At 44.7% G+C, this 25000-nt stretch overlaps 3 protein-coding genes across 10 annotated transcripts in view; 1 reads left to right on the top strand and 2 right to left on the bottom strand.

Moving 5' to 3' along the window:
* The window catches only part of NUDT19 (nudix hydrolase 19), a 15700-nt gene extending 2159 nt beyond the window's left edge, over positions 1 to 13541 (bottom strand). Inside the window, exons 1-5 of one of the 7 annotated variants that reach the window (XR_015060068.1) lie at positions 10897 to 11472; positions 10586 to 10838; positions 5135 to 5713; positions 4577 to 4757; positions 2700 to 3173 (exon numbers count right to left, since the gene is read on the bottom strand). Coding sequence is in view for 5 of the 7 variants with exons in the window: in XM_085888376.1 (XP_085744502.1) it covers positions 4547 to 4757; positions 5135 to 5713; positions 10586 to 10783 (988 nt within the window). In the remaining 2 variants the exon portion in view is untranslated. Of the gene's footprint in view, positions 1 to 2699; positions 3174 to 4546; positions 4758 to 5134; positions 5714 to 10585; positions 10839 to 10896; positions 11473 to 13095; positions 13235 to 13383 lie in introns of those variants that run through there. The other 6 variants (XR_015060067.1, XM_085888376.1, XM_085888377.1 and 3 more) reach the window with 6 other exon arrangements.
* The window catches only part of LOC147023197 (carbonic anhydrase 13-like), a 33025-nt gene continuing 20981 nt past the window's right edge, over positions 12957 to 25000 (top strand). For both annotated transcript variants that reach the window (XM_085888380.1, XM_085888381.1), the window contains exon 1: positions 12957 to 13255. In XM_085888380.1, the coding sequence (XP_085744506.1) occupies positions 12988 to 13255 (268 nt within the window). In that variant the 5' untranslated portion in view covers positions 12957 to 12987. The remainder of the gene's footprint in view (positions 13256 to 25000) is intronic.
* Positions 24667 to 25000, bottom strand: part of LOC147023198 (uncharacterized) — a 5721-nt gene continuing 5387 nt past the window's right edge. The window contains exon 3 of the mRNA XM_085888384.1: positions 24667 to 24978. Within this exon, the coding sequence (XP_085744510.1) occupies positions 24801 to 24978 (178 nt within the window). The 3' untranslated portion in view covers positions 24667 to 24800. The remainder of the gene's footprint in view (positions 24979 to 25000) is intronic.

Below are 25000 nucleotides of genomic sequence, written 5' to 3'. Positions count from 1 at the left end.
AAGGCCAACTCCACACATGACATACTGATGTCCTCCACTCTAGCAGCCAACGGGTGGCACTCAACAAAAACCTTTCCCTCTCATTTCCCTGTCAAGGCTGGTGTGCACAAGGCAGTGTTCTGGGCCCAGTTCTATTCCAGATCTTCATAAATGATCTCTCCAAATCTCTGGAAAATCCTCTTTATCTATTTGCTAATGACTTCACCCTCTGCCATGACATCCCTCATCCTTTAGACAGAAAGGTTGCATGCAGCCTTTTCTCTCTCTTCAGACCTTAACAAAATCAAATGTTGGTCAAACACCTGGAGTATGTCTTTCAATCCTGACAAATCTCACACTTTCACTTTCTCTATCTCTCTCCAAAAGGACCATCTGGCAAAACTCCCATCTACTTTTCGAACAATCCTCTTGAGGAAGTTCAGTCATTCAAACTACTGGGTTTCACTATCAGCCATAATCTTTCTTGGGCAAGTTGTCCTTCAAAGCCAGACACCAACTGGGCATCTTCCGTCATACAAAGTCCTTCCTTAGCACACCTGAACTCATATCCACCTTCAAGGTCTTCATCCGCAGCTTGATGGAGTACTGCTCTCCCCTCTGGGCTGGCTCCCCTACCTCACATCTTGCTCAGCTTGATGCCATGGAAACCAAAACCTTCAAGATTCTTGGAATCTCCCACGATGAAGCTGAGTCGATGGGTCTATCACTAGCTACACCAAAGACAGGTCGGTGGTCTCTCTGTCTTCTTCTGCCTCCTTTCTGGTCTTTGCACCCTCTGCTCTGTTCGTGCTTTGTCCTCCCACCCCTTGCTGGTCTCTGCAGGGCACACACGGTCCACCATCAGTACCCTTCTGATTAAACTACCTAAAATCCAGGATTTACTGTTCACCTCCACTCATTCATTCCTCTTTTCTCCCACCTGTGGAGCCAACTTCGACATTCTCTTCAATCTCATTCTCCCCCCTAGGTCTTCAAGACAGCTGCTCACCACCATCTCAAATCGTCCCTAATCCAAAAACCATTAAATTTTCTATTCTTGTTAACCACCACCCCGAGCCCAATATATCATCCTTCCAAATTTCCAGTTTTCCCTCCTGAGAGTTTCCTTCTGTATCAATCTTATTCACCCTATATGCATCCTCTCCTGCCCCTGATACCTCCCTACACCCATTGTTTATCCTAGTCTGCCTCGATATTGGCCTTCAACTCTGCTGTTGTTGTTGTTGTTGCTGTGTGTCCCCTCTCTCAACTGTACCCTTTGTCCTATTGGGTCCTATCCCATTCAGTGTACTAATTCTAGCTCTACAACAAGCTTTGACTATGTATTCAAAAAGAAAACAAAAAATAACTATGCGTTATATAAGATCATTTTTTTCACGTTTTACTTCGTTTAAATCTTCATCGAGATTCACAGCTAGACATGCAATACAATTATGAAGTACAACTTGCTGTCTTTTTATTAAACTGTCAACGAAGCGATGGGTAGGCATGTTGAGTTTTGCATTAAAATTTAAGGACAAGCAACTTAAATGCTAGTTCAGCTTTTCAGTTGATGATGGTTACAGATGACTTGAGTTACTTTAAAAAGTCAAAAGTCAAGCTCATGCTGCCCTGCTAATTCATAAAGAGAGGAAGTCAATCTCATTTTCAATAACAATTCTGAGATGGCAATTGTATTCCACTGATTAGTCAAATTTCTCATGATTCCCACAGCCATGGAAGACCAAATTTCCAGTTGTCCAGGACAAAAAAATTGTTTTACAGGACTTTTCATTCAAATGTTTTCTGAACAAGTAACAATGGAATAAACCACAAGAATAAGAATGAAACCTTGTTTGTTTTCCGTTATTCCGTTTGAATATTCCAGTAATAACGTACATGTATATCTCCAGACAAAATATACTCGCTTAGTTTGTTTTTCCACAGAACCATTCCAAGTTTTAACTTCTGCAGCATTAATCACTGGCATCTATCACATATTGTTGTGGGCTGGGGTTCAGTGGCGATAAATGACCACTCGGTGGAGCAGTGGAGTCGTCTCCAACCGAACACACGGAATTTAGATTGTGACTCTCGGACAACTCCGAAAGGTCACGGGTCACTTAGAGGACTGTGGTCGCCAATATTTCACCGGCGTGAGGTAGGGTCCACTTGTCTAATTCCAATTTACCTAAGTACTCACGCCGTCCAACTACCAGGGAAACCGCACCCTCAGCAGACTTTGTCCGAATCGAGTCGCTATCACCGACTCGGATCCGGTGTAACCGAGCGGAAGCTACCAAAGCCGCGCCAGACCAAATGAACAATTTACCGGCCCCAACGGCCTCACTAATTCTCAAGTCCGAACCATGGTGGGTCAATCAAAGAAAGGACAGAAACGAACTGGAACATTTAACAAGGGGGGTTTATTTTACAATAATAATCGGGGAGGGAGCACATAGAGCAGAGTTATCCGAATAAAAGGAAGGCAGTGTACAATGAGAAAAAGCACTTAACAATCCTACTTAAAGATGGGGCCTGCGGACAAGCACACACACACGCACACACACACACACACACACACACACACACACACACACACACACACACACACACACACACACACACACACACACACACACACACACACACACACACACACACACACACACACACAAAAGAAATGGACCCATGGGTCTTTAGTTGGTAGAGCCGGGTACCTCCCCGCCTTGTGAGGTTTCACCGGACCCGCACTTGTGGAGCTCGGAGTCTGTGGACGGGAACGGGGATCCCAGCTTGAGCGCTCCAACGCAAACCACCACGGTGGGCCACCGCAAAGGACCGCAGACCGCTCGACCACGACCACAGACCGCGCTCGCCACCAAGACCGCAGACCGCAATCGCCACGACCCTGCAGAACACACCCTTGTTTGCCCAACCCCTCGTCCTAACAACCACTCTGCTCTTCTGAGGTGGGAGGGGTCTCTTCTCCTCGCCACTCGCCTCCTGATTGGACGAGGGGTTGGCGGATGACTCGTGGTCACCTCCCGATTGGCTGGGGCATGCGTGTCATGCTCGCCCTTCGCTCATTCGCTGGAGGAAACGTCCATGCCCTGCCTTGGGGCGGAGCCTCGATCTGAGGCGATGGAGGCTCCGCCCACGCCTTCAGCCAAAAACACGTGGGTAATGGCGACCTGGAAGAATGAGGGACGGTGGCATTGTTGTAGTTGTTGTAGAAGATGTAATAAACCTAACTATAAAATAACTCGTAGCGTACACATGAAATTCCCATTAGACAGAAGGAGATGGATTCAAACTATAAACACATACTTATTGAAATAACTGAACTACAGGGACTCAAGGTTTCCAAATCCTTCACAATATATTGCTTACATGGAGTGAACTGTAATTAATAATTATCCTCATTTTCATAAAAATGTGAAGTCATCAAATTACGCTCTCCACATATGAGGTGCATTTCTAGACTACAGTAATCCATTGTATTATGCAGGAGTGGTGGGGGGCTACGTTTCCTCTCACTGATAAACTCACATGTCATGTACTGTAGCGGTCTACCGGAATCACCCACGCTCGCGATGAAAAACCAGCGCATTCACTACCCCTTATGTGTTCTGTGCATTTCTTTACTTGGTGGATACTGGACTCGTTAATACCATAATGTCTGCCCATGCAGTGATGCTGTACGCTCTCGCCTTGACCAGACTTATCCAAAATGTCCACCTTCTGTGTCAAACACATGACTTTCCTCGACTTTTTCTGCACTTGGTTCACCACGAGCAACGGTTTTCTTCTTGGGAGCCAGAGATAAAAATCATTAATATAAGGGCAATAATAACAACAGAAAACAAAGGAATTTATCATGATTACACGGAGCGCAGTGTTGACTCAGAAATAGGTACAGTACAGGACTGTACATGATGCATGTCTCAGTCACCACCTGCACCTCAGCAGTGCTGCTGATTTACAATTATATGTGTAAAGTCCCAGGGTTCCTCAAATATTTTTGGGCTGAATGGATAAACGCCAGAGGCCATTAACACATAATTAGGAGCAGATACAATAGATCATTAGAAGGAGTTAACTCAGGAATAATTTATCAGCTAAATTAGCACCATGCAATGAATCCATTGACTAGCTCTGGGGTCAGTCCAGACTGACTGGACTGAGAAACCATTTTGGTGTGCATCTTGAATGGTGAATCCCTGGGGGAGGTTAAAATTGGAAATCTCTTTTGTGGAGTTATTAACTAACAGATTAATTCTATTTGCACAATTTTCTCGATTTTCCAAGACTTTCCAGTCCATGAAATGCTATTTTGGGGGAAATTCAAGGAGTTTCAAGGACTGTGCAAAACCTGTTTTCTGCTTTTCATATAATCCTGTTAAAGTGAACCACAGTACATCAATTAAAAAATATACTTCCTTAAATTTGATTGACATCAATAAATGGGCATTTTATATACACCATTTTACTGCAGATCAAAATTGTTCCTATCCTCTATCTGATTTTGGAATGGACAGGAACATATAAACAAAAAGTGACCCACCAGGTAAAAGGCTTAAAATTCCATCAGCACCTTGGAGAATGACTGGCAGCCATCGCTGTGTGCCATGCTGTGCCGCTCGCTTCTTGCTGAAGTTTTGCAACAGCTCCAGTGAAGGAATGCGGCAGAGGCGGCTCAACTCGTACAGTTGCGGTGGAGGAAGCCAAAAGGATGCACTTTCAAAGCGGGAAAGTGCATCACTTGGCACCAACCACTAAGGTCCGAGAGAAATTCCAGAAGTTGAAAGTTAAGGTAACTGCGGCTATCGTGTTCGCAAAAATAGTCAGTTTTTCCTCCCCCACATCCATACATTATATTTTCTTCCCACCCATAACTTATATCTCACACACACACCCACACACACACACACACACACACACACACACACACACACACACACACACACACACACACACACACACACACACACACACACACACACACACACACACACACACACACCCTTTGACAGACACCACTAGTTTCCCTTTGCATACATAACCAAATGGCCCCTTACCAGCTACATGAAAGATAGAAATATTATTTTTTGAATCCACCAAGTAATTGTGGGAATGATAAGAAAGAACATACCTCCACAAGAACAGTCTCAGTGTTGTCTTGGACCGCTGATGAAAGATTGTTTGAGCAGGTGATGAAGAAAACCGTATCGTAACGGTTCGGACTCACAGGATAGTTTACAGGAGTTAGCCAATCACTCCATTCATGCAACGCCCAAATATCAGGTATGCAATTCAGTGTTGTGCACATCCGTGAAAAGTTTGTTGCATCATCCCAAATAAGCTGTCGCCACCTGTCCATTTTTGCCACGTCCTTGACAAAGTCATTATGGCAAGTGCCCAACTTAGGATCCTCCATCGGAATCGTCAACAGAACACCAGACTCCTCAAAGGTCTCACGTATCGCACAAATGCGAAAAGCCACTTCAGCAGGTAATCCGTCGGACCTGTCTCTCATAAAGAGTGGTGCCCGATCCTGTGGCCATTGTGTTTGCGGTAAGCCAAAATTTTGTTGGCATTTTGATGAATCACAAGCACGGCTTAAAAGTGGTTTCCAGGCGGCAGAAAAATCAGCCTCCTCAACAAGGCCGCCTGGAAATACCATGGCACCAGGCATAAAGCTGCTGCGATTGCTGCGTCCGAGAAGGAGCACCTTTAGAGTGAACAGGCAAAAGGGTGAAGTACCGTCATGGGAAGTCACTGATATCCAACAACAGAAATGAATTTTGTGTCAACACAGTGTAATCCTTTACTGTTGTGTCAAGATAAAATTTTGCCATTCAATATTGCAATGAAAAAGCACTGCTGTAAGGAAAAATAAATGAATGAACCATGTGACATTTCCTTAGCTTATAAATTTTCTCTTTAAACATTAAAACTTAACCATGAAATTAAACTATCAAATTCTGGCATAGAGCAATCTACCTCTGTGTCCAAGGCTACTTTGCTTTGCACCACAAGGTGAGTTGGCCTGTTTAGCAACTCTAACATCATAACATTGTGCATGATGCTGGGATCCTAGGTTTAAATCCCATAAGCTGTGTTTATTTCTTCATTATCTGCCAATGCCCTTTCAATCAGAGTAAAATACACAATTTATTGTCTGTCTGACTAATGGTGATACATGTGGTCGTTACTTATTCAATCTCAACCAAACTTGCCAAGGGGACAAGGGGTCACACGACGGAGGTTGTAGCGACTACATTTCCCCCCTCTTCAAGGGGATTTTCTGTCTTGGAAGAACTCAAATTTAACGGGTATAAATAGCTTAACTTGGCATTTTGTGGGGCACACCTACCGGCAGTAAAAATGATTATAACCACAAACTATTCAGCCGTAACTGTTGTTTAACACTATTGGAGGAAGCCCGGCACCATTGAGGCATTGAATGCTTATCGCATCCAACCCGAGCCATCTCAACTTGCTGGGACTCCAGGTAGGCTGCAATGATCTTGGGCTAATTAGTCTACGCATGAATGAAGTATCCTATTGAGTATTGCCTGTCCGATTTGCTAGCAATCAGATTATGTGTGGACTGTGTATGGAATGTTTATATTTTGTAATTTGAGGCATCATACGTGATTCTCCCAGCCATGGCTTCAAGTGCGATATGTGATATATATATACCCCCCGACACACTTATGGCCCAATTATTACCTCTATTTGATGCATAACGCAATTCCTTAAGGTTGCTAGCATTGTTTCATACTCATCTGAGGGAAACTTGAGGAACATTGGATGTATAAATGTATAGAGTAAACCCTCAAATATTGTGGGTTTTGACCAATCACATGCAAACTATTGTTTCCATTTCGTTATTACAGCATTTCATTTCAGCCAATTGTGGTTTTTAAGCTAAGAAGAGTCATTGTTTGCATCCCATGCATGTACGATTACCTCCCATTACAAGCCTTGTGTTGTTTCTCGTGCACCGTTTTTAATGAGTCCAAACATAAAGTGATGGGCAAAGTTAGTTTTGCCAAAAGGCAGAGAAAGGTTATGACATTGGATGAAAATATTGAGTTGTTTGATAGGTTGGCTCGAGGAGAAAATGCGGCATCTGTAAGGTCCACCAATATGTTCTTGCATCATAATAGGGTACCTGCGCTGAAGTTGTGCACCTGCTATTGGATCAGTCTACTTAACCTACTTTTTTGGATGGTGACCTAATTAAACAAAAAACACCTTTTTGATCATAACTTCAATAATTTTCCTCTGATTTTCATGATGTTGAGTTTAATGGATAGATTGTAGATAGGGACACTTTTCCTTCATCCCTAAATCTTAATCCCGAAACTCGATCTATAAATGTTGAAGGTCGAGGTCATATGGTGGTCCGAACAAAATATGCCATCATTGCATTGTGGGCCAAGGGGAAGTCGCGAGCGATCACCAAGGGTAAGCCTCCCCCGGCTTACCCTTGGTGATGGCATTGTAATCGCCGATATGTAGTTGGAATTTGTAATTTTTTATGCAGTCAAGGCTCATGGAAGAGTGAATCCATTGAATGGACCAGAACATAGCAGGACAAAAGGAACAGTAGAGAGAGGGGGAGACACTAACAGCAGAGTTGAAGGCCAAGATGGAGGCAGACTTGGACAATGGATGTGGGAAGGAATGTGGGGCAGGAGAGGATGCGTGGGGTGGACAAGATGGAAACAGAAGGAAACTCTCTAAAAGGACAAACTGGAAATTTGGAAGGAGGTCTTGGGGTGAGGGATTTTGCGATGGTAGAAAATATCATGGTTTTGCATGGGAGGTGAGCCGAGATGGTGGTGAACAGCTTTGTCGAAGGCCTGGAGGGAAGAATGTGATTGAAGAGAATGTGGAAGTTTGTTCCACAGGTGGGAAAAATGAACTATTCGATGAATGAATGAATAGTGCACCATTGAGGAGTGTCTTGAGTAATTGTTCTTCAAGACTACACTGTTGCAGCTTCCAATAGCTAAACAATCCTGCAAGCCTAGTTTTGAGGACACCACGCAAAATTCACTCTTGGAAAGATGTCCTTGTTGACATTATAAACCTCATTGTTTACACATTAACCAAGAAGCATGTTTTACCTTATGCCTCCTTGTGCCCTGTTTTTTGGTTAAATACAAAACACAACAAACCATCTGGTGAAGTGCGCCAAAATGATAATGCAAATAAATTTAGATAGGGGCACGTAATTTAATTTACTGTGATAGACTGGGAAAAAAAAAACGCTGAATAGGCACAATGTCCAACCAGTTAGTTCGTTTTAACAAGCAGCTCCAGCAATGGCCCAAGTGGAATTACTGGACTTGGGAGTCAAACTTATACTAATGCAGCAAAATACTGCATGTACTCACAAACACTACCCGAATGTATGTTAATCTCGAGAAAGCGTTATGTATCGCAAATAAACACAAGAAAGCCAAAAATAGTTGCGCTTTATTTGCTCCATTGGAACTTGAGCATAGTTGACAAAAGGTTGGCCCCCTCACCAAAACACGAACTCATCAGGTGTTAAGTTGGTTGGTGAGTATGCATGCCCTTAAGTCAATGGTTCACAACCCACGCAGTGCATCACATGCGTCCCAATCAGTACACTGCTGCAGCCCAAGTGATATCCTGTCTTAAAAAAAACAAAATTCCTTCGAACAAAGGTGATTGCCAGATCTCCCACTTATGTAACCGTCAAACCAGATTAATTTTGACAGTTAATATACTTGGACTTAGTTTGCTCATTACTGCTGCGTCGGTGCTGGCTCTCATACTTGACTTGCTCTTTACCCCACGCAGCGGAAAGCGGGGTTAAGCAATTGGTTCATGTCCATCCGTCTGTCTGTCTGTCTGTAAACGTCAGTTTATGATTGAGGAACAGCTTATTTGAATTGAATGTTATATTTTGAACACCAATCAGAATATGAATGGGAAAATAAACCTGTATTTTACAGTACTTTGTCTCTGAACAATCACACATGTGCAGAGACATTGAGACCATACTCTGCACGGAGCATTCGTGCTGCAGAAGCAGTCTCCTGGGATATTGGGCACAATCCTGGATGGGTCGCCACTCCGACGCAGGATACTCGAATGGCTCAATCATCCCAGCAAGCTGGTACTCAATTTGCCGACCTCAGAAGGATGACAAGCTGAGTCAACCCCACCTGGAATTAATTCAAGGCCAAGCGGGATTTGAACTCAGGACCCTGGGATCCCAAGCCCACCACCCCAACCATTAATCCAACACCAGGCATATGTGTGCAGAGAGGTGTGAGATAATTCTTCTACTATGTTTGCCTGCCCACCTGGCAGTCAAACAAAACTGAATATCATTCCAAACAGGAAACTTACTGTTTTGAAGGACATCATAAAGGACACATACAGCAAGCATGAATAACTAATGTATTGTGTTCGATAGGGTGGTGCAAAAACAGCGTTAAATTCCAGAATTAATTTACTTATAAGACCTTCACAATCCTTATTTTATTTCAATCAAATAATATACTTGAACACATATAGCCTTCGTAATACTTCCAAGAACCTCCAGTTTAGCAGTTCTTGGACATGTTAAGTTAGGTGTTGTGGAAGGGTGATGTATAAGATTGCTTCAATAGTGCTAAATTTCCAGAAATTTTTTTTAATCATTATTTTATTAAAATTGAAGTATATACTTCAGCACTGCGGGGGGGGGAGGTGGTATCGTGTTCTTTGACCTCTTGTTTAAAATGTGCTTTAAATGATTTTCAGCATTTCAAGGATAGAGTGGCAATTCCAAAAGAGTTAACCATCATTGTTCTGTTCCTGAATGCAAATCAGACTCATGAGAATGTAGGATATATGAGAAATGTCAGTGGGTGACAGGGGTCGGGTTACAGTTAGGCTGGCCAGTATAGTATTGGTCTTCCTCGTAAGGCTGGCCAGTATGGTGTTGGTCTTCCTCGTAAGGCTGGCCAGTGTGGTGTTGGCGTTCCTTGTAAGGCTGGCCAGTGTGGTGTTGGTCTTCTTAGTTAGACTGGCCAGTGTGGTGTTGGTGTTCCTTGTAAGGTTGGCCAGTGTGGTGTTGGTCTTCCTCGTAAGGTTGGCCAGTGTGGTGTTGGCGTTCCTTGTAAGGTTGGCCAGTATGGTGTTGGTCTTCCTCGTAAGGCTGGCCAGTGTGGTGTTGGCGTTCCTTGTAAGGTTGGCCAGTGTGGTGTTGGTTGTTCCTTGTAAGGTTGGCCAGTGTGGTGTTGGTTGTTCCTTGTAAGGTTGGCCAGTGTGGTGTTGGTTGTTCCTTGTAAGGTTGGCCAGTGTGGTGTTGGTGTTCCTTGTAAGGTTGGCCAGTGTGGTGTTGGCGTTCCTTGTAAGGTTGGCCAGTGTGGTGTTGGTCTTCCTAGTAAGGCTGGCCAGTGTGGTGTTAGTCTTACTTATTAGGTTGGCCAGTAAAAAAAAAAAAGTTTAACATCTCGCCCTGCCGTACAGGGGTTAAAATAAATTGGTTTGTTCCTCCATTTCTGATATACACCATCCCTCCCTCCCCAGTATTTACAAGTCCGAAAATGCAACCTCTTCAGGTTACCTTATTAACTTTCTGCTTTGGATTGATCGAGACAGCTCGTTTTCTTACTTGATAGTCGAAGAGCGCGGGATGCGGCCAGTCTGTCCCGTGTGCTGCGAGGAAGGACCGACCGGGATCACCAACATTTCGACCTACTACCGATTTTGCTGCGATTACGAGTGTCGCCGCCTGCCTCCAACGCCGCATCACGGCTGCCATCGCACCAAACTCTGCGTCTCTCAAAAATAACACACACACACACACACACACACACACACACACACACACACACACACACACACACACACACACACACACACACACACACACACCGGAAGTTTACATCACACCATTAAACACCGGGCGTCTCCATCGCAACACCGGAATTGGGGAAAAGGTTCACTGAGGAACTTGAGGTCGAAAAACTTCCCTTCTTGCGGACCTCTGGAAGCACATGCTTGTTTGTCGTTTTTTTTTCCTCGCTTGACTGGAATCCAACAGCGATTACGATTGGTTCAGAACATCACATGACCACTGTTGGCGGAACGTGCGCAGTTCACTGCACGGATCGACGTCGAAGTTATCCGCTCGAGCACGTTGTACATCGCAGCGTGTCCATAGAAACGACATATTCTAAAAGTGATTCGTAATTTGCAGTCAAACCGGAAATTGCGTATGCAGTTGTGAACAAGTTATAGGTAAAGTCAGAAGCGAATGTAAGAAGAATACTACGTTCACTTCTGGTATTTATTTTTTCAGATGAGATCCTGTTCTAGGCGGTGTAGTTGTTGTTGTGAAGGTAACGTTGAGGTAATATTAATTTTTTTAGATGAGATCTTGTTCTAGGCGGTGTAGTTGTTGTTGTGAAGGTAACATTTATTTTTTTCAGATGAGATCCTGTTCTAGGCGGTGTAGTTGTTGTTGTGAAGGTAATGTTGAGGAATTTTTTTTTCATTTGCGATCCTGTTCTAGGCGGTGTGGTTGTTGTTGTGAAGGTAATGCAGAGGTAATATTTATTTTTGCAGATGAGATCCTGTTCTAGGCGGTGTAGTTGTTGTTGTGAAGGTAATGCAGAGGTAATATTTATTTTTTCAGATGAGATCCTGTTCTAGGCGGTGTAGTTGTTGTTGTGAAGAAAATGTTGAGGTAATATTTATTTTTTTCAGATGAGATCCTGTTCTAGGTGGTGTAGTAGTCGTTGTGAAGGTAACGTTGAGGTAATATTTATTTTTTCAGATGAGATCCTGTTCTAGGCGATGTAGTAGTTGTTGTGAAGAAAATGTTGAGGTAATATTTATTTTTTTCAGATGAGATCCTGTTCTAGGCGGTGTGGTTGTTGTTGTGAAGGTAATGCAGAGGTAATATTTATTTTTGCAGATGAGATCCTGTTCTTGGCGGTGTAGTAGTTGTTGTGAAGGTAATGTTGAGGTAATATTTATTTTTTTCAGATGAGATCCTGTTCTAGGCGGTGTAGTTGTTGTTGTGAAGGTAATGCAGAGGTAATATTTATTTTTTCAGATGAGATCCTGTTCTCGGTGGTGTAGTAGTCGTTGTGAAGGTGATGTTGAGGTAATATTTTTTTTTTCAGATGAGATCCTGTTCTTGGCGGTGTAGTAGTTGTGAAGGTAATGTTGAGGTAATATTTTTTTTTTCAGATGAGATCCTGTTCTAGGCGGTGTGGTTGTTGTTGTGAAGGTAATGCAGAGGTAATATTTATTTTTGCAGATGAGATCCTGTTCTTGGCGGTGTAGTAGTTGTTGTGAAGGTAATGTTGAGGTAATATTTATTTTTTTCAGATGAGATCCTGTTCTAGGTGGTGTAGTTGTTGTTGTGAAGGTAATGCAGAGGTAATATTTATTTTTTCAGATGAGATCCTGTTCTCGGTGGTGTAGTAGTCGTTGTGAAGGTGATGTTGAGGTAATATTTATTTTTTTCAGATGAGATCCTGTTCTAGGCGGTGTAGTAGTTGTGAAGGTAATGTTGAGGTAATATTTTTTTTTTCAGATGAGATCCTGTTCTAGGCGGTGTGGTTGTTGTTGTGAAGGTAATGCAGAGGTAATATTTATTTTTGCAGATGAGATCCTGTTCTTGGCGGTGTAGTTGTTGTTGTGAAGGTAATGTTAAGGTAATATTTATTTTTTCAAAGCAAAAAGACGGTTTAATTTGATATATTTAAGAAGCAAATGTAAAAAGAATTCTACGTTCGCTTCAAAGCTTTGCCTATTCCATATTAATCACCGAACCGAATGTATTTCGTCTCGCACCAAGTCACCGCTAAAGAACGACGGTCCAATCACCGAGTGCCCAATTCGTACTGTACGAAGAAGTGCCCCACTCGTGCCTTGAGCAAGGCTGTTGCCACCCCTCACCCAACTACAACTACAACCACAACTACAACCACAACCACGTCGCTGATGACATAAATGGAACTCACGGTGGTCAGTCAGAGCGATATAAGAACCGTCGTGACGTCACTCCGACAAGCTTTGTTTACGTCACAAAGCGAATCGACCGTACTCGCGGTTTCATACCATTGGTGCTTCAAACGAGGTTACTCTTCCGCCTTTTTGGCCGTCATCATCCTCCTCTCGGGCCTCACGACGGTCAACACCATGTTCACCGGTGGTTTGAGGTTCCTGCGTCTCGGCCATCGGCTCTGTTCGTTTAAACACGCGCGATTCCTGCTGAGAGGTAAGCTGAGCCAGTGCTTCACCGATCGGCATCGTGACCAGTTAATTTCGCGTTGGCGACGATGACAAGTGCCGCCATGATGGGGGGGGGGGGAATTACAAGCGCTCCACAATTTATACATCATTCACCTGCGGACGGTCGACTCCGTCGTGCTGATGAACAATGGTGCAGAGCTAGCACACTTGTGTTTGAGCTGTCTGTCCTCGGTTCGTCCGATTTTTATTCACCGTCGGATTGGTGCTTCGCAGGTAGGGCGTTGCTAAACAAGGTATGCCGTCCCTCAAATGGGGAGTGAATCTCGAACGCTTGTCTCATTTGCTGGTGCACGTGATGAAAGATCCCACGGTGTGTTTCGTAAAGAGTAGGCGAGTAGTCGCCGGCATCCTAAACAAAAACAAACAAGAAAAAATCCTGCAATTACAGTCCAACGTAAAGCCTGGTCGACTGGTTCGTGAAAGACTTGGGCCAAAATTTTCCCCAAGCTGACCCCACAAGGAAGTGTGATTAATTGGGTCGTTAAAGTACTCTCTCTCTCTCTCTCTCTCTTCTCTTCTCTTCTCTCTCTCTCTTTCTCTTTCTCTTTCTCTTTCTCTTTCTCTTTCTCTTTCTCTTTCTCTTTCTCTTTCTCTTTCTCTTTCTCTTTCTCTTCTCTCTTCTCTCTCTGTGTGGCTGCTGGTTGCATCATTGGTTGGGACGCGGTGATGCCGCTGATGCAGTGTCCCCCTTACCAGTGCACTGGTGCTCATTTATGCCGACCTCGGAAGGAGGACAGGCTGAGTCAACCTCCTGGTGTATTTAAATTCAGCGGCCAACGGGGCTTGAACTCAGGACCCAAGGATCCCAAGCCACCACCCTAACCACTAAGCCAACACCAGGAGTTGTAGTTGTATCCTTCCTTTACCGAAACGTACTGACCCTCAACTTTCAGGTCGAAGTTGGCACGAAACATCATCTTGTCGGCCAAATTACCAAAGCAAAGTTTTCTGTGTGCTACCTGTACATCCATGCTATCCTGTCACACTCCAGGCTTAACTTGGTCATTGCCCTTCAGAATCCAGAGCTTCCATGTCAGAAGGAGTAAAATTCTGTGATTCAGCCCATGAAGGTGGGGATGGGGTGGGATCTGATGGGCGTGCTGAGACCTCAGCCACTTGAGGTCCGAAGATGCTCAGATACGCATCCAACACGGTTTTATATGAATGTTCTGAATTGTAAGATGAATGCTCATTTTTTTCCAGGAAAAATGCACAAAAATGCAACTTTTAATCATTCGGGAAAACTAGTGTATGTACAAGACTTAACTGGACAAAAGAAACCCCAAATAATTCACCAAATACTTTTATCTTACCATTTGCTCATTTTTCAGGTAACGTTAAAAAAATGTCAGAGTTCAGTCATACATTACTTTATTTTATTTTATTTTTGTATACATTGTCGAGGCTCGTATGAGAGCTAACGCACAACACAGTAAGGGGTGGGGGGGGGCGTAAGACAAGAGGGGAGGGAGAGGGAAGAACAAAACAGTGGGGAACAGAGACATGAAAAGATCTGTGGAAGGGAGAGGGATGGGGAGGGGAACACGTGATATACAATATGCACATTACAGGGACTTTCAGGAAGGAAAGCATGGAATTTGAAGGAGGTGGGTTTGGGGTGGATTAACAGGGGTAGAAAAGATCGAGGTTTTGGATGGGGGAAGATAAGAGATGGTGGTGAACAGCTGTTTTAAAGGCCTGTATGGAAGAATGGGATTGATCAGAGTGAGGGAGTTTATTCCAAAGGTGAGAAAAAATAGGAATGAAAGAGTGAAGGTGAGCAGTGATTCGTGATTTTGGTAGTTTTACAAGAAGGGAGTTGTTGGCGGACCTTGAGCGCCCTGCAGAAATATCGTGGGGACAAATCGCAGATAGAGCAGGGGGGGCGAGACCAGAGAGGAGACAGAAGAAGACAGAAAGACCACCGGCTTGCCTGCGGTGAGAGAGTGAGAGGCCCAAAGATACAGCCTCATCGCGGAAGATGATCCTAAATGCTATGGTTTCCATAGCATGAAGCCGAGAAAGGTGAGAGGCAGGAGTACCAGCCCAGAGGGGAGAGCAGTACTCTGTGGACAAAAGACAAAGGCTGTGGACAAAAGCTTTGTATGTGGTCAGGAGCTCAGGTGGGTCGAGGAAGGACTTTGCACGACGGAAGATTCCCAGTCGGCGACTGGCTTTGGAGGCCAGATTGGAAATGTGGTTTTCCCAGGAAAGATCATGGCAGATAATGAGACCCAGAATCTTGAAAGAAAGGACTTCTTCCAGAGGATTGTTGAGAAAGTGGATGGGGGTGGTTTCCAAACGGTCCTTTGGGAGAGATATCGTGAGAGTGTGAGATTTGTGTGGATTGAAAGACATGTTCCACGTGTTGGACCAGTTTGTGATTTTATCCAGATCTGCAGTGAGCGAAGAAGCTGCTACTTGCCGGTCTAATGGATGACCGATGGTACGGCAGAGGGGGGAGTTATCAGCAAAGAGATAAAGAGGATTTTCCACAGAGTCCAAAAGATCATTGATGAAAACCATAAAAAGAACAGGGCCCAGAACACTGCCTTGAGGAACTCCAGCCTGGACAGGAAGAGGGGATGAAAGAACTCCATTTAGGGCCACACGGTGACTGTGACAGGAGAGGAAGTCTGTGAGCCATGAGTGGAGATTGCCTTGGATACCATAGGAAGAGAGTTTGGTGAGCATGGCAGGGTGCCAGACCATGTCAAAAACACGCGATACGTCTTGGGATATGGCTCTGATTTTATGTCCAGCATTGAGTACCACCATCCATTGTTGCGAGAGCAGAAGCAGAATATCCAGGGTAGAGTGACCCGGTCTGAAACCAAATTGATGATCGGAAATCAGGCCATTGAAGAAGAGGAAGGATTTAATGTCTGAAGCGATGATGGATTCCATAACTTTGGTGATGATTGTTCGAAGGCTGATTGGTCTGTAGTTGCAGGGATCTGTTTTTGCACCTTTTTTATGCAGGGCGGTAATGTTTGCTGATTTCCAAGCAAATGGCAGATGACCTTGAGCAAATGAGAGGGTGAATAGGACAGAGATAGGGTGAGCAAGAGCAGAGGAGCAGGTTTTTAGGACACGTGGGCTGATGCTGTCTCGACTGGTTGCAGAAACTGAGTCCAAGTTTGACAGCAAGCTCTTCACCTTGTCAGGAAAAAAGGACGCAGAGTCCAGGGACAGTTGGGTGCGATTGGGTAAGGGGGGTACACATCGCGATGGGTTTCGGACACAAGATTTAGATGCAAAACTTGGTATCAAGTAAGATATTGTTACGGATCTGGAAACCATTTGCATTCAACATACAGGTCCCAAAAGTCAGTTATCCCGTTAAGTACATGTGTAATCAGATTCCCTTCCTTTTGTCTAATGGGAGAATCAAAAATGTGTGTTGTGACTTCTTTTTAGTTAGGTTATTAAATCTTTACATCCAACAAACCCTCCAATGAACAACCAACAACCATTCCATTCCCCGTCACTACTCACCCACTGTCTACAAACGCTCTGACTTGCCAAGGCAGGGTCTTGTAGCCGTTCCTTGCCGCTTCCTCCAGCGTCCCAATTCAATATGGCGGTGGGTCATTTTTAGCGAGTCTGCAGTAGAGTGAACTGATTTTTCCGGCCTGGCCGAAATCCCGCCCCGAGAGGGCGGACCCATGGAAGCCCCATCCAATCAGGGCGAACAGTGACAACGGCTTCCCCAAGGCCCCGCCCCGCTGAGGGAGGTCTATAAGAGTAACAACGCCATCCTCAGCGGGGAGTTCTGTAGAGAGGAGTGTTGAGAGTTCTGAGGGGGTTCAGTCGTGTTTTTTGGGGGGTTGCGCTGGAGTTCTTGAGTGGTTAAGAGCAGTGGTCACGAAAGGGTTTTTGCTGTTACGAGGGTTGAGCAGAGGGTCATCGAGGTGGCGAATGCGTCTCTGCTAGGCCTCCACAAGGAAGGGCAGAGCGACCCCGACCTCCCTCCGTGGACCCCGACTATTCACCACCCGAGCTCCGCCACGAACCACAAGTCCCCCACGTGCGACTGGGACCAGGCCGACGACCTTTGGCAGGTGCAGCAGCACAGAGTACCCCTTTTCTCCGACGGCCAGGTACCCATCCGGACTCTGACCCCCAGCTCGTCTCTCTCTCTCTCTCTCATCGGCTGGAGGGTCCAATAAAGAACTCTGGGTTTCTTGTCTTTTTGTGTGCGTGTCTGCGTGTGGGCCCGTCTTTTAAGTAGAACTGTGTAAGTGCTTGAATCCTCGTAAATATTCCTTGCATATTCGCGTTAAGTCTTGCCTGTCTTTTTACTGTTAATAAACCTTTATTAGAAATGTTCCCAGTCTGTTTCTGTCCCTTCTTACATTAGTTCAGCATGGTCTGGGTCTGAGTATAAGCGGGGTTTCATCCCCGATAATCCGTTCATTCCAGCCGGCACAGCTCTGGCAGTTTCCGCTCGGCTGCACCCGAACCGGAGTTGGTAGTCGGTGGTTGGAACTCTACCGCAGTTGGTAGAGTGACCCGGTTCGAGCAAGATGTGCCGAAGGCATGGTTTCCCCAGTAGTGGAAATCACGTAGTTAATTAGGTAAATTGGTTATAGACAAATAGACCCTACGCTACGCGGTTGAGATATTGGCGTCCACGGTCGGTTAGACGACCCGCCAGCTCGCGGAGTTATCCGAGCGACGGCCTACAATTCTGGGGAGTCGTAACCTTCCCCACCTTGTGGTCGTTCTCGCCACCGACCCCCGGCCCACAACAATATCAAGTAAGATTACTTGGTATCAAGTAAGATCATTTAATCAGTGCAAGTGTTTTCTTTTTGTATTCTCAAGTAGTCTTCTTCTTCTTCTTCTGCATTCATATGTAGCACAAGGCTGCAGGGTAGCATCATTGGCTATGGAGATGTGCTGCTGATGCAATGTCCTCCAGGTTAGGGCAGGAATTTGTAATTTGTTCAGAGTGCTGGCGATAGCAGGCCTAATCTCCACGAAGCACACCATGGGATCTTCAATGTCCACCAACTGATGCCGGCAGATGGGACGCCCAGTTTCACATCCATCTGAGCGACGGCACATGCATTGATGAATCGCCCTTGCCTGAGAAACACCAGGATGACAATTTATAGCTGGGTCAGATTTCAAACTCAGGCTAGACAGCTTGGAGGTGAGTGTGCATACCTGTAGGCCATTCTGCAGCCTATTCCCATGTAGTGGTGTTTGTTTTCCCAGTGCTTTTATTACCTCCGCCACTGAAAATGGAAGGACATTATTTTTCACCCGTTGGGTCGCCGAAATAGGTGACCCTTATTGTCAGTAATTCTGTCTGTTTGTTTGGATGTTTGTTCGTTTGTCATCAGCATAATTGGTAGTAAACGTGGGCGGATTTTGACCAAACTCGGGTGGTAGGTACATCTTATGACCTGGTGCTTTAGAAATTATGATGGTTGCTAGGGATGCTTTGGTTCCCTAGCAACAACCGAAAAACCTTCAAAATCGGTACCGTTCACGCAAAATCAATTCCGAAAGCCATTATCCCACGTAGGGTTATGAAATTTGGCACGAATGATCAACAGGTGATGCTCTATCAAATATATTCCGGTTTTTGTGATATATGGAATACTTTACCCGCAGCGCCCTCTACAATTAGGGTATGCGTGAAAATTGGCGAAAATTGAAGGCCCCCTAGCGACCAGGTGAGTGCATCGATATGAATGAAACTTTGCAGGTTCATGGTACTCAATGAGTACTACAACTTTGCCTCAGGACATATTGACCGATTTCGCTTAGGTCAGGGGTCAAAGGTCAATTAGTGCAAAAACCGATAATATGCAAGAGCTGGAGTTGCCTTCGCGCCAAATGCTACTCCTCCTAGGGTTATAGTTGGATGGTCATGAAGATTCACACTAATCGTCTGGAATACATTGTGCACAAACGATCGAGCTGGATTTTCGATTTAGATCTTTGTTCACCCACAGCACCCCCTCGAACTTTGGGGATTTCCGATTTCAAACCGCATTTTCGGTACTTTTCATTCAAATGGATACCGAGTAGTTATCATTGGATGGAACTGGATGAGATTTGATATGCATAATCTTAAGGTGATTCCCTATCCGTGATATGACATCCATTTTGCACTATATCTTATAGTTTCCATGCTCGCCGACCCATCGCCGCCTACCGGCTTGTCTGTCTGTTTGTTTGTCTGTTTTTTAAGATATCTCAAGAAGTTGTGGACAGATTCGGATGAAACTTGGTGGACAGGTTGGGTGTGTGATGAGGAAGAAGTGATTCAATTTTGGTGAAGATCCAAATCCGGATCCAATAATTTTTTAACTAAATATTCACCATTGAGAGATGAGGCTAAAACGATGTGTTTCTTGCATGATATTTCAAAAATGTATTGGGCCCAATATGTTCTACTGGATCAGGCATTGCATGGCGGAGGTATGCGCTCTACCGAGTGCCCTTCTAATCTTTGTTTGTATTCCTTCACTGCTTTCAGAAGAGGCTTTGATGGCAGGAATGAATAGCACAGCTCCTGTTGTTCTTGGTGAGCCAACCTTCACCTTCAAAATTGTATAATTTCTCATTCTTCACCAAGGGAGCCAGCAGCCTCTTCTCTCTCTGCAGACCTTCATAGAATCAGGAGCTGATCCACCACTTGGAATGTGTTTTTCAACCCTGACAAATCCCACACACTCAACCTGGCTCTCTAAAAGGACCATCTGGCAAACCATCCTATCTACTTCCTCAACAAACCACTTGAAGGGGTTTCACTCAAACTTCTGCACCTCACCATCAACATTGATCTTTCTTGGGAAAACCATATTTTCAATGTAGCCTCCAAAGCCAGTTGCCGACTGGGTATCCTTCGTCGTGCAATGTCTTTCTTGGCAAATATGGACTTTTCACAATCTATGAGGGCTTCATTCACAGCTTGATGGAGTACTGTTCTCCCCCCCCCCAGCCCCTTCATATTGCTCTCGCCCCTGCCTCACACCTTTCCCTTAAAAATCATTGGGATCTCCAGTAACAAAGCTGAGGTCTAGGCCTGTTATACTCACATTGCAGACAGGTTGGTGGCCTCTCTGAATTCCACCACCTCCTCTTTGGTGTTGCACCCTCTGCACTTTCTTAACTCTGTCCCTCCCAGGTTTCTGTGGGGTGCACATGTTCTGCCAGTAACCATCTTCTTGTTAAACTCCTAAAATCCAGGCTCACTGCTCACCTCCACTCATTTTTTCCTATTTTCTCTCACATGTGAAACCAACTTCCTCAGTCTGTTCTGTCCCATTCTTCACTCCAGCGCTTCAAGACAGCTGTTCACCGCTACCTCACGCCACCTGCTATCCATACTCATGATCTCCTCCCCCAAATGACCCCATTCCCAAGCACTCCCTTTTTCCAGGTAATTGCGATTTTTTTTTTTTCCCCCTTTTGTTGTTTGTTCTTACAAGATTGTTTTGCTCTTTGTTACCACACTGAAGACTCTCTCCTCTCACTGAGACATGTTTAGTAAAACCTGTGCAACCTTACACAATGTGGGCATGCACGTCACGTATGTTGTGATCGGTGAAACACTCTTTTTATTTTGGATGTTTGCATACTCCTCAGAATTCCATGAGATTTTTATACATTTCCACGAGACCAGGAGATCAATTTAAATTTCCGGAGTCTCACGGAAATTTTGTGAGATTCAGCGGGCAAGATGGTTTTGAAAAGCTGAGTGAGATCACCTGATCTATCTTCTCCTATGAGCTCATGTCGGAAGTCTTCAAACCTATTGTAACCGTTCTCGGCAAGGAAATTGGTCTAAACTCACAACAATCTTGACTGGCCTTCTTTACACCCTTTCCAGCTCATCCTTGTCCTTCTCATACAACAGGGACCATACGCAATTTGTATCCACTAAACTTGGGGGAAGGAAACACTTGTAAAGACACAAAAACAAAATGGTCCATAAATCTGAACGTTTTTTTTTGATCATGCCTGTAGTCGAGTACTAGCTTTGTTTGCTACTTGCAAAACCTGCGTGCTAAGACTGAAAATAATTTTATTAAATAAACCTTCATTTTTGTTTTTTTGACATAATGTGATCAACTGTATTTATTTTTTTTTTCAACCCATTGTAACCACCAACAATCTGACCATGTATCACGTAAAGAAAATGCATCACGTTACAGAAACTCATTATCTTGTCTATCATTATAAATCTCACTGTAAACCTTCACATCATCTCTAAACAATTTGCAACAACTGCTTAAAACAGCAGATAGATCATTTATGTAGAACACAAAACGAGTTGGTCCCAACACGCTGCCTTGATATTCCACTTGTCACTTTACTCCATTCCCCAAATGATCCACGCACCCAAGCCTGGTGTTGGCTTAATGGTTAGGGTGACTGGCTTAAGATTTTAGGGTTAGGTTAGGGTGACTGGCCCTGTCTTCCGTTCAATTAACAGCAGGTGGGTTGCCTCAACCTACCATTCCTTCCGAGGTTGGTGAAATGATTACCAGCGAGCTGATGACGGCATTGCATTAGCGACAGCCGTGCCCCCAGAAAAATGATGCTGGGGAATGGGGAGATAACTTCAATTTTCACCTGTACACAGGGAATCGTGCGCAAGTGCTTTAACCACCGACCCCTGCCGGAGGGAGCAGGTATTAACCCCCTTTTTTTTTCTCCTGGAAGGAACGGGTGTTACTATTACTAAATGGAGAAGCATCTGTCCGCCATGCGAAGAAGAAGAAACAGGAGCTCGAGCAGGGACGACGTATGGACACTATTTCACTCCGCCATGAGGCAAAAATGAGTACTCCTACTCGGGGTTGGGTGGGGGGAGGGGTGATGGGGGTTACAAGGAACACTGCTAATCGGGGTGGGGAGGGGTAGTTTACAAATAATAGTGAGGGTTAACGGAGTTGGCAAGGAATACTCCTTTCACATTTTAATCTTTCAACTTGCAGTGTATTATCTGAATATAATACCCTGATTGATTGCCACTGACTGTAGCATACATGTCATTGTGTCTGTTTGTAATACAGAAGACCCTTAAATATCACGCGTTTGTATATCATGGGTTTTGACCAATCGCGGAAACCTCTTCATGTACCGATGTAGTTATTGCGGGTTTAATTTCGTACCAATGGTAGTTTTTGACCTGGGCTGTGATGATTTTCTCACATTTGGAGTCTTTTGTGGTTTCTCATACACCGCATGTTAACTAGAACAGCACTTGGTAGAGCGCATACTTCCACCAGGCTGAACAGTTTACATTTTGTATTCCGCCGATAGGCCGGATCTGGGTCTGCACATCCAAAATATAATCGGCTTGTTCTTGTCACCTACATAACTCATTCGACTATGTCGGTATTGATTTTTTTTCGATATCAATATATCGGTGGGCTCATACCAGTATATCGGTACAAAAAAAAAATTCAATAAACATATATTTTTTACGCAGATTCCAAAAATACCAAATGGTCCAATGGTCCATTGCGTATTCCTATCTGACGTGCACATCATTGACACACGGTAATTTTTCAAGGTATTCCCACATGGGGCTTTTTCACCCCATAATGAGAACGGTTATTTTACTTCCAACTTCAACTTGTATTAAAATTGATTTTGTTTTTCATCATGATCAGTATTTGTAATCGGCATGGGTATGACTATCGTGGATCGCCATACCAGTAATTTGAACGGGCCAGTATGACAATCACGGATCACCATACCGGTAATCAGCACAGGCCGGTATCACTGTCGCGGATTGCCGAACCGGTCATCAGCACAGGCCGGTATCACTGTCGCGGATCGCCGTACCGGTAATCGGTACGGGCTGGTATCACTATCGCTGATTGCCATACCAATAATCAGCACAGGCCGGTATCACTGTCGCGGATCGCCATTCCAGTAATCGGTACGGGCTGGTATCACTATCACAGATTGCCATACCGATAATCGACACAGGCCGGTATCACTGTCACGGATCGCCGTACTGGTGATCGGTACAGGCTAGTATCACTATCACATATTGCCATACCAGTAATCAGCACAGGCCGGTATCACTGTAGCGGATCGCCAGGCCGGTATCACTGTCGCAGATTGCCATACCAGTAATCGGCACAGGCCGGTATCACTGTCGCGGATCGCCGTACCGGTAATCGGTACGGGCTGGTATCACTATCACAGATTGCCATACCAGTAATCGGCACAGGCCGGTATCACTGTCGCGGATCGCCGTACCGGTAATCGGTACGGGCTGGTATCACTATCACAGATTGCCATACCAATAATCGGCACAGGCCAGTATCACTGTCGCGGATCGCTGTACTGGTGATCGGTACAGGCTGGTATCATTATCACAGATTGCCATACCAGTAATCAGCACAGGCGGGTATCACTGTAGCGGATCACCAGGCCGGTATCACTGTCGCAGATTGCCATACCAGTAATCAGCACAGGCCGGTATCACTGTCGCGGATCGCCAGGCCGGTATCACTGTCGCAGATTGCCATACCAGTAATCAGCACAGGCCGGTATCACTGTCACGGATCGCTGTACTGGTAATCGGTACGAGCTGGTATCACTATCGCAGATTGCCATACCAGTAATCGGTACAGGCCGGTATCACTGTTGCGGATGCCCATACCGGTAACACTGGTTTACAAAAAAAAAAAATTCTGAGGCAAGCATGTGAATAGGTCTTTCTGACTAACTTTGATATGCTGAATTCAAATGTCTAAACAGTTTTGCTTGATCACCTCTAGTTTTTTTGCTTTCACATGTCCCATTTTTTTATTATAATGCATCTATATATATAAAGTTGAAAGTGTGTCTGTGTGTCTGTGTGTTTCTCTGTGACCTATGCACGCAAAAAGTGCTGGACTGATCCTCACCAAACTTCACATGCTGACAGACCATGTACCCGGGAGTGTGCCGATGTAAAAGAATTGTACTTCCGGTTTCCGAATTATGACGTCATCACCTGATTTCGTAACGTTAATTTTTCAAGTTCAACCGATTGACATGGGGCCAACGCCATATACAATATATCTAACATATGATTTTAAGTTTTTGTTTGTCTGTTTGTTTGTTTGTCTGCACGCGCTAATCTCCTGAAAGGTGAAAGATAGGAGCTAACCACTGAAACAAAAAATGTCGGGATAGGCCCCGGGAAGGTTATAGGCGATGTGGCAAGGCCCTTCGGCCAGGGGGGCGGGGGGGGAGGGGTGTGTTTCCCCCTCACCAACCCCCTTAGCCTATGACTGCCATGGCCCAATAGGGAACTGATACTGTGCTCGCGTCAGACATATGTATAGAAGATTAAATTCATTCAAAAAGAACCCGGGCAGCGCCGGGTGCATTCACCTAGTATATTTATAACATAATGTGTTTATTTCATATATTCAAATGGAATATTACAGAACAAAACAAAACATAGACACAGAACACTGACAGAACTAAATATTACTATTACTTGGATATAAGCATATATACACATCATAGTACTACAGACAGTCAGAAGTGAGTTTTTTGGAGGATCTGGTGTACTCTGCCTTTGGGATGTCACGTGGGAGCATCCAGCAGAAGCCCCCCATCATGCTGGGGTTCCACTTGCCTTGGTCGTTGCTCTCCATCTTAGTAATATCTTGGTGGAACCTTTCCCCATGTTCGTGACTTACTGCTCTGAGGTTCGGGGGGAAGAAGT

This window comes from Eptatretus burgeri, chromosome 7 (genome assembly GCF_056783735.1).
Source record: "Eptatretus burgeri isolate ZD-2024b chromosome 7, Ebu_testis_v1, whole genome shotgun sequence".
In the NCBI taxonomy this organism is placed as follows: Eukaryota; Metazoa; Chordata; class Myxini; order Myxiniformes; family Myxinidae; genus Eptatretus; species Eptatretus burgeri.
This window is presented reverse-complemented; position numbering and strand designations above follow the sequence as displayed.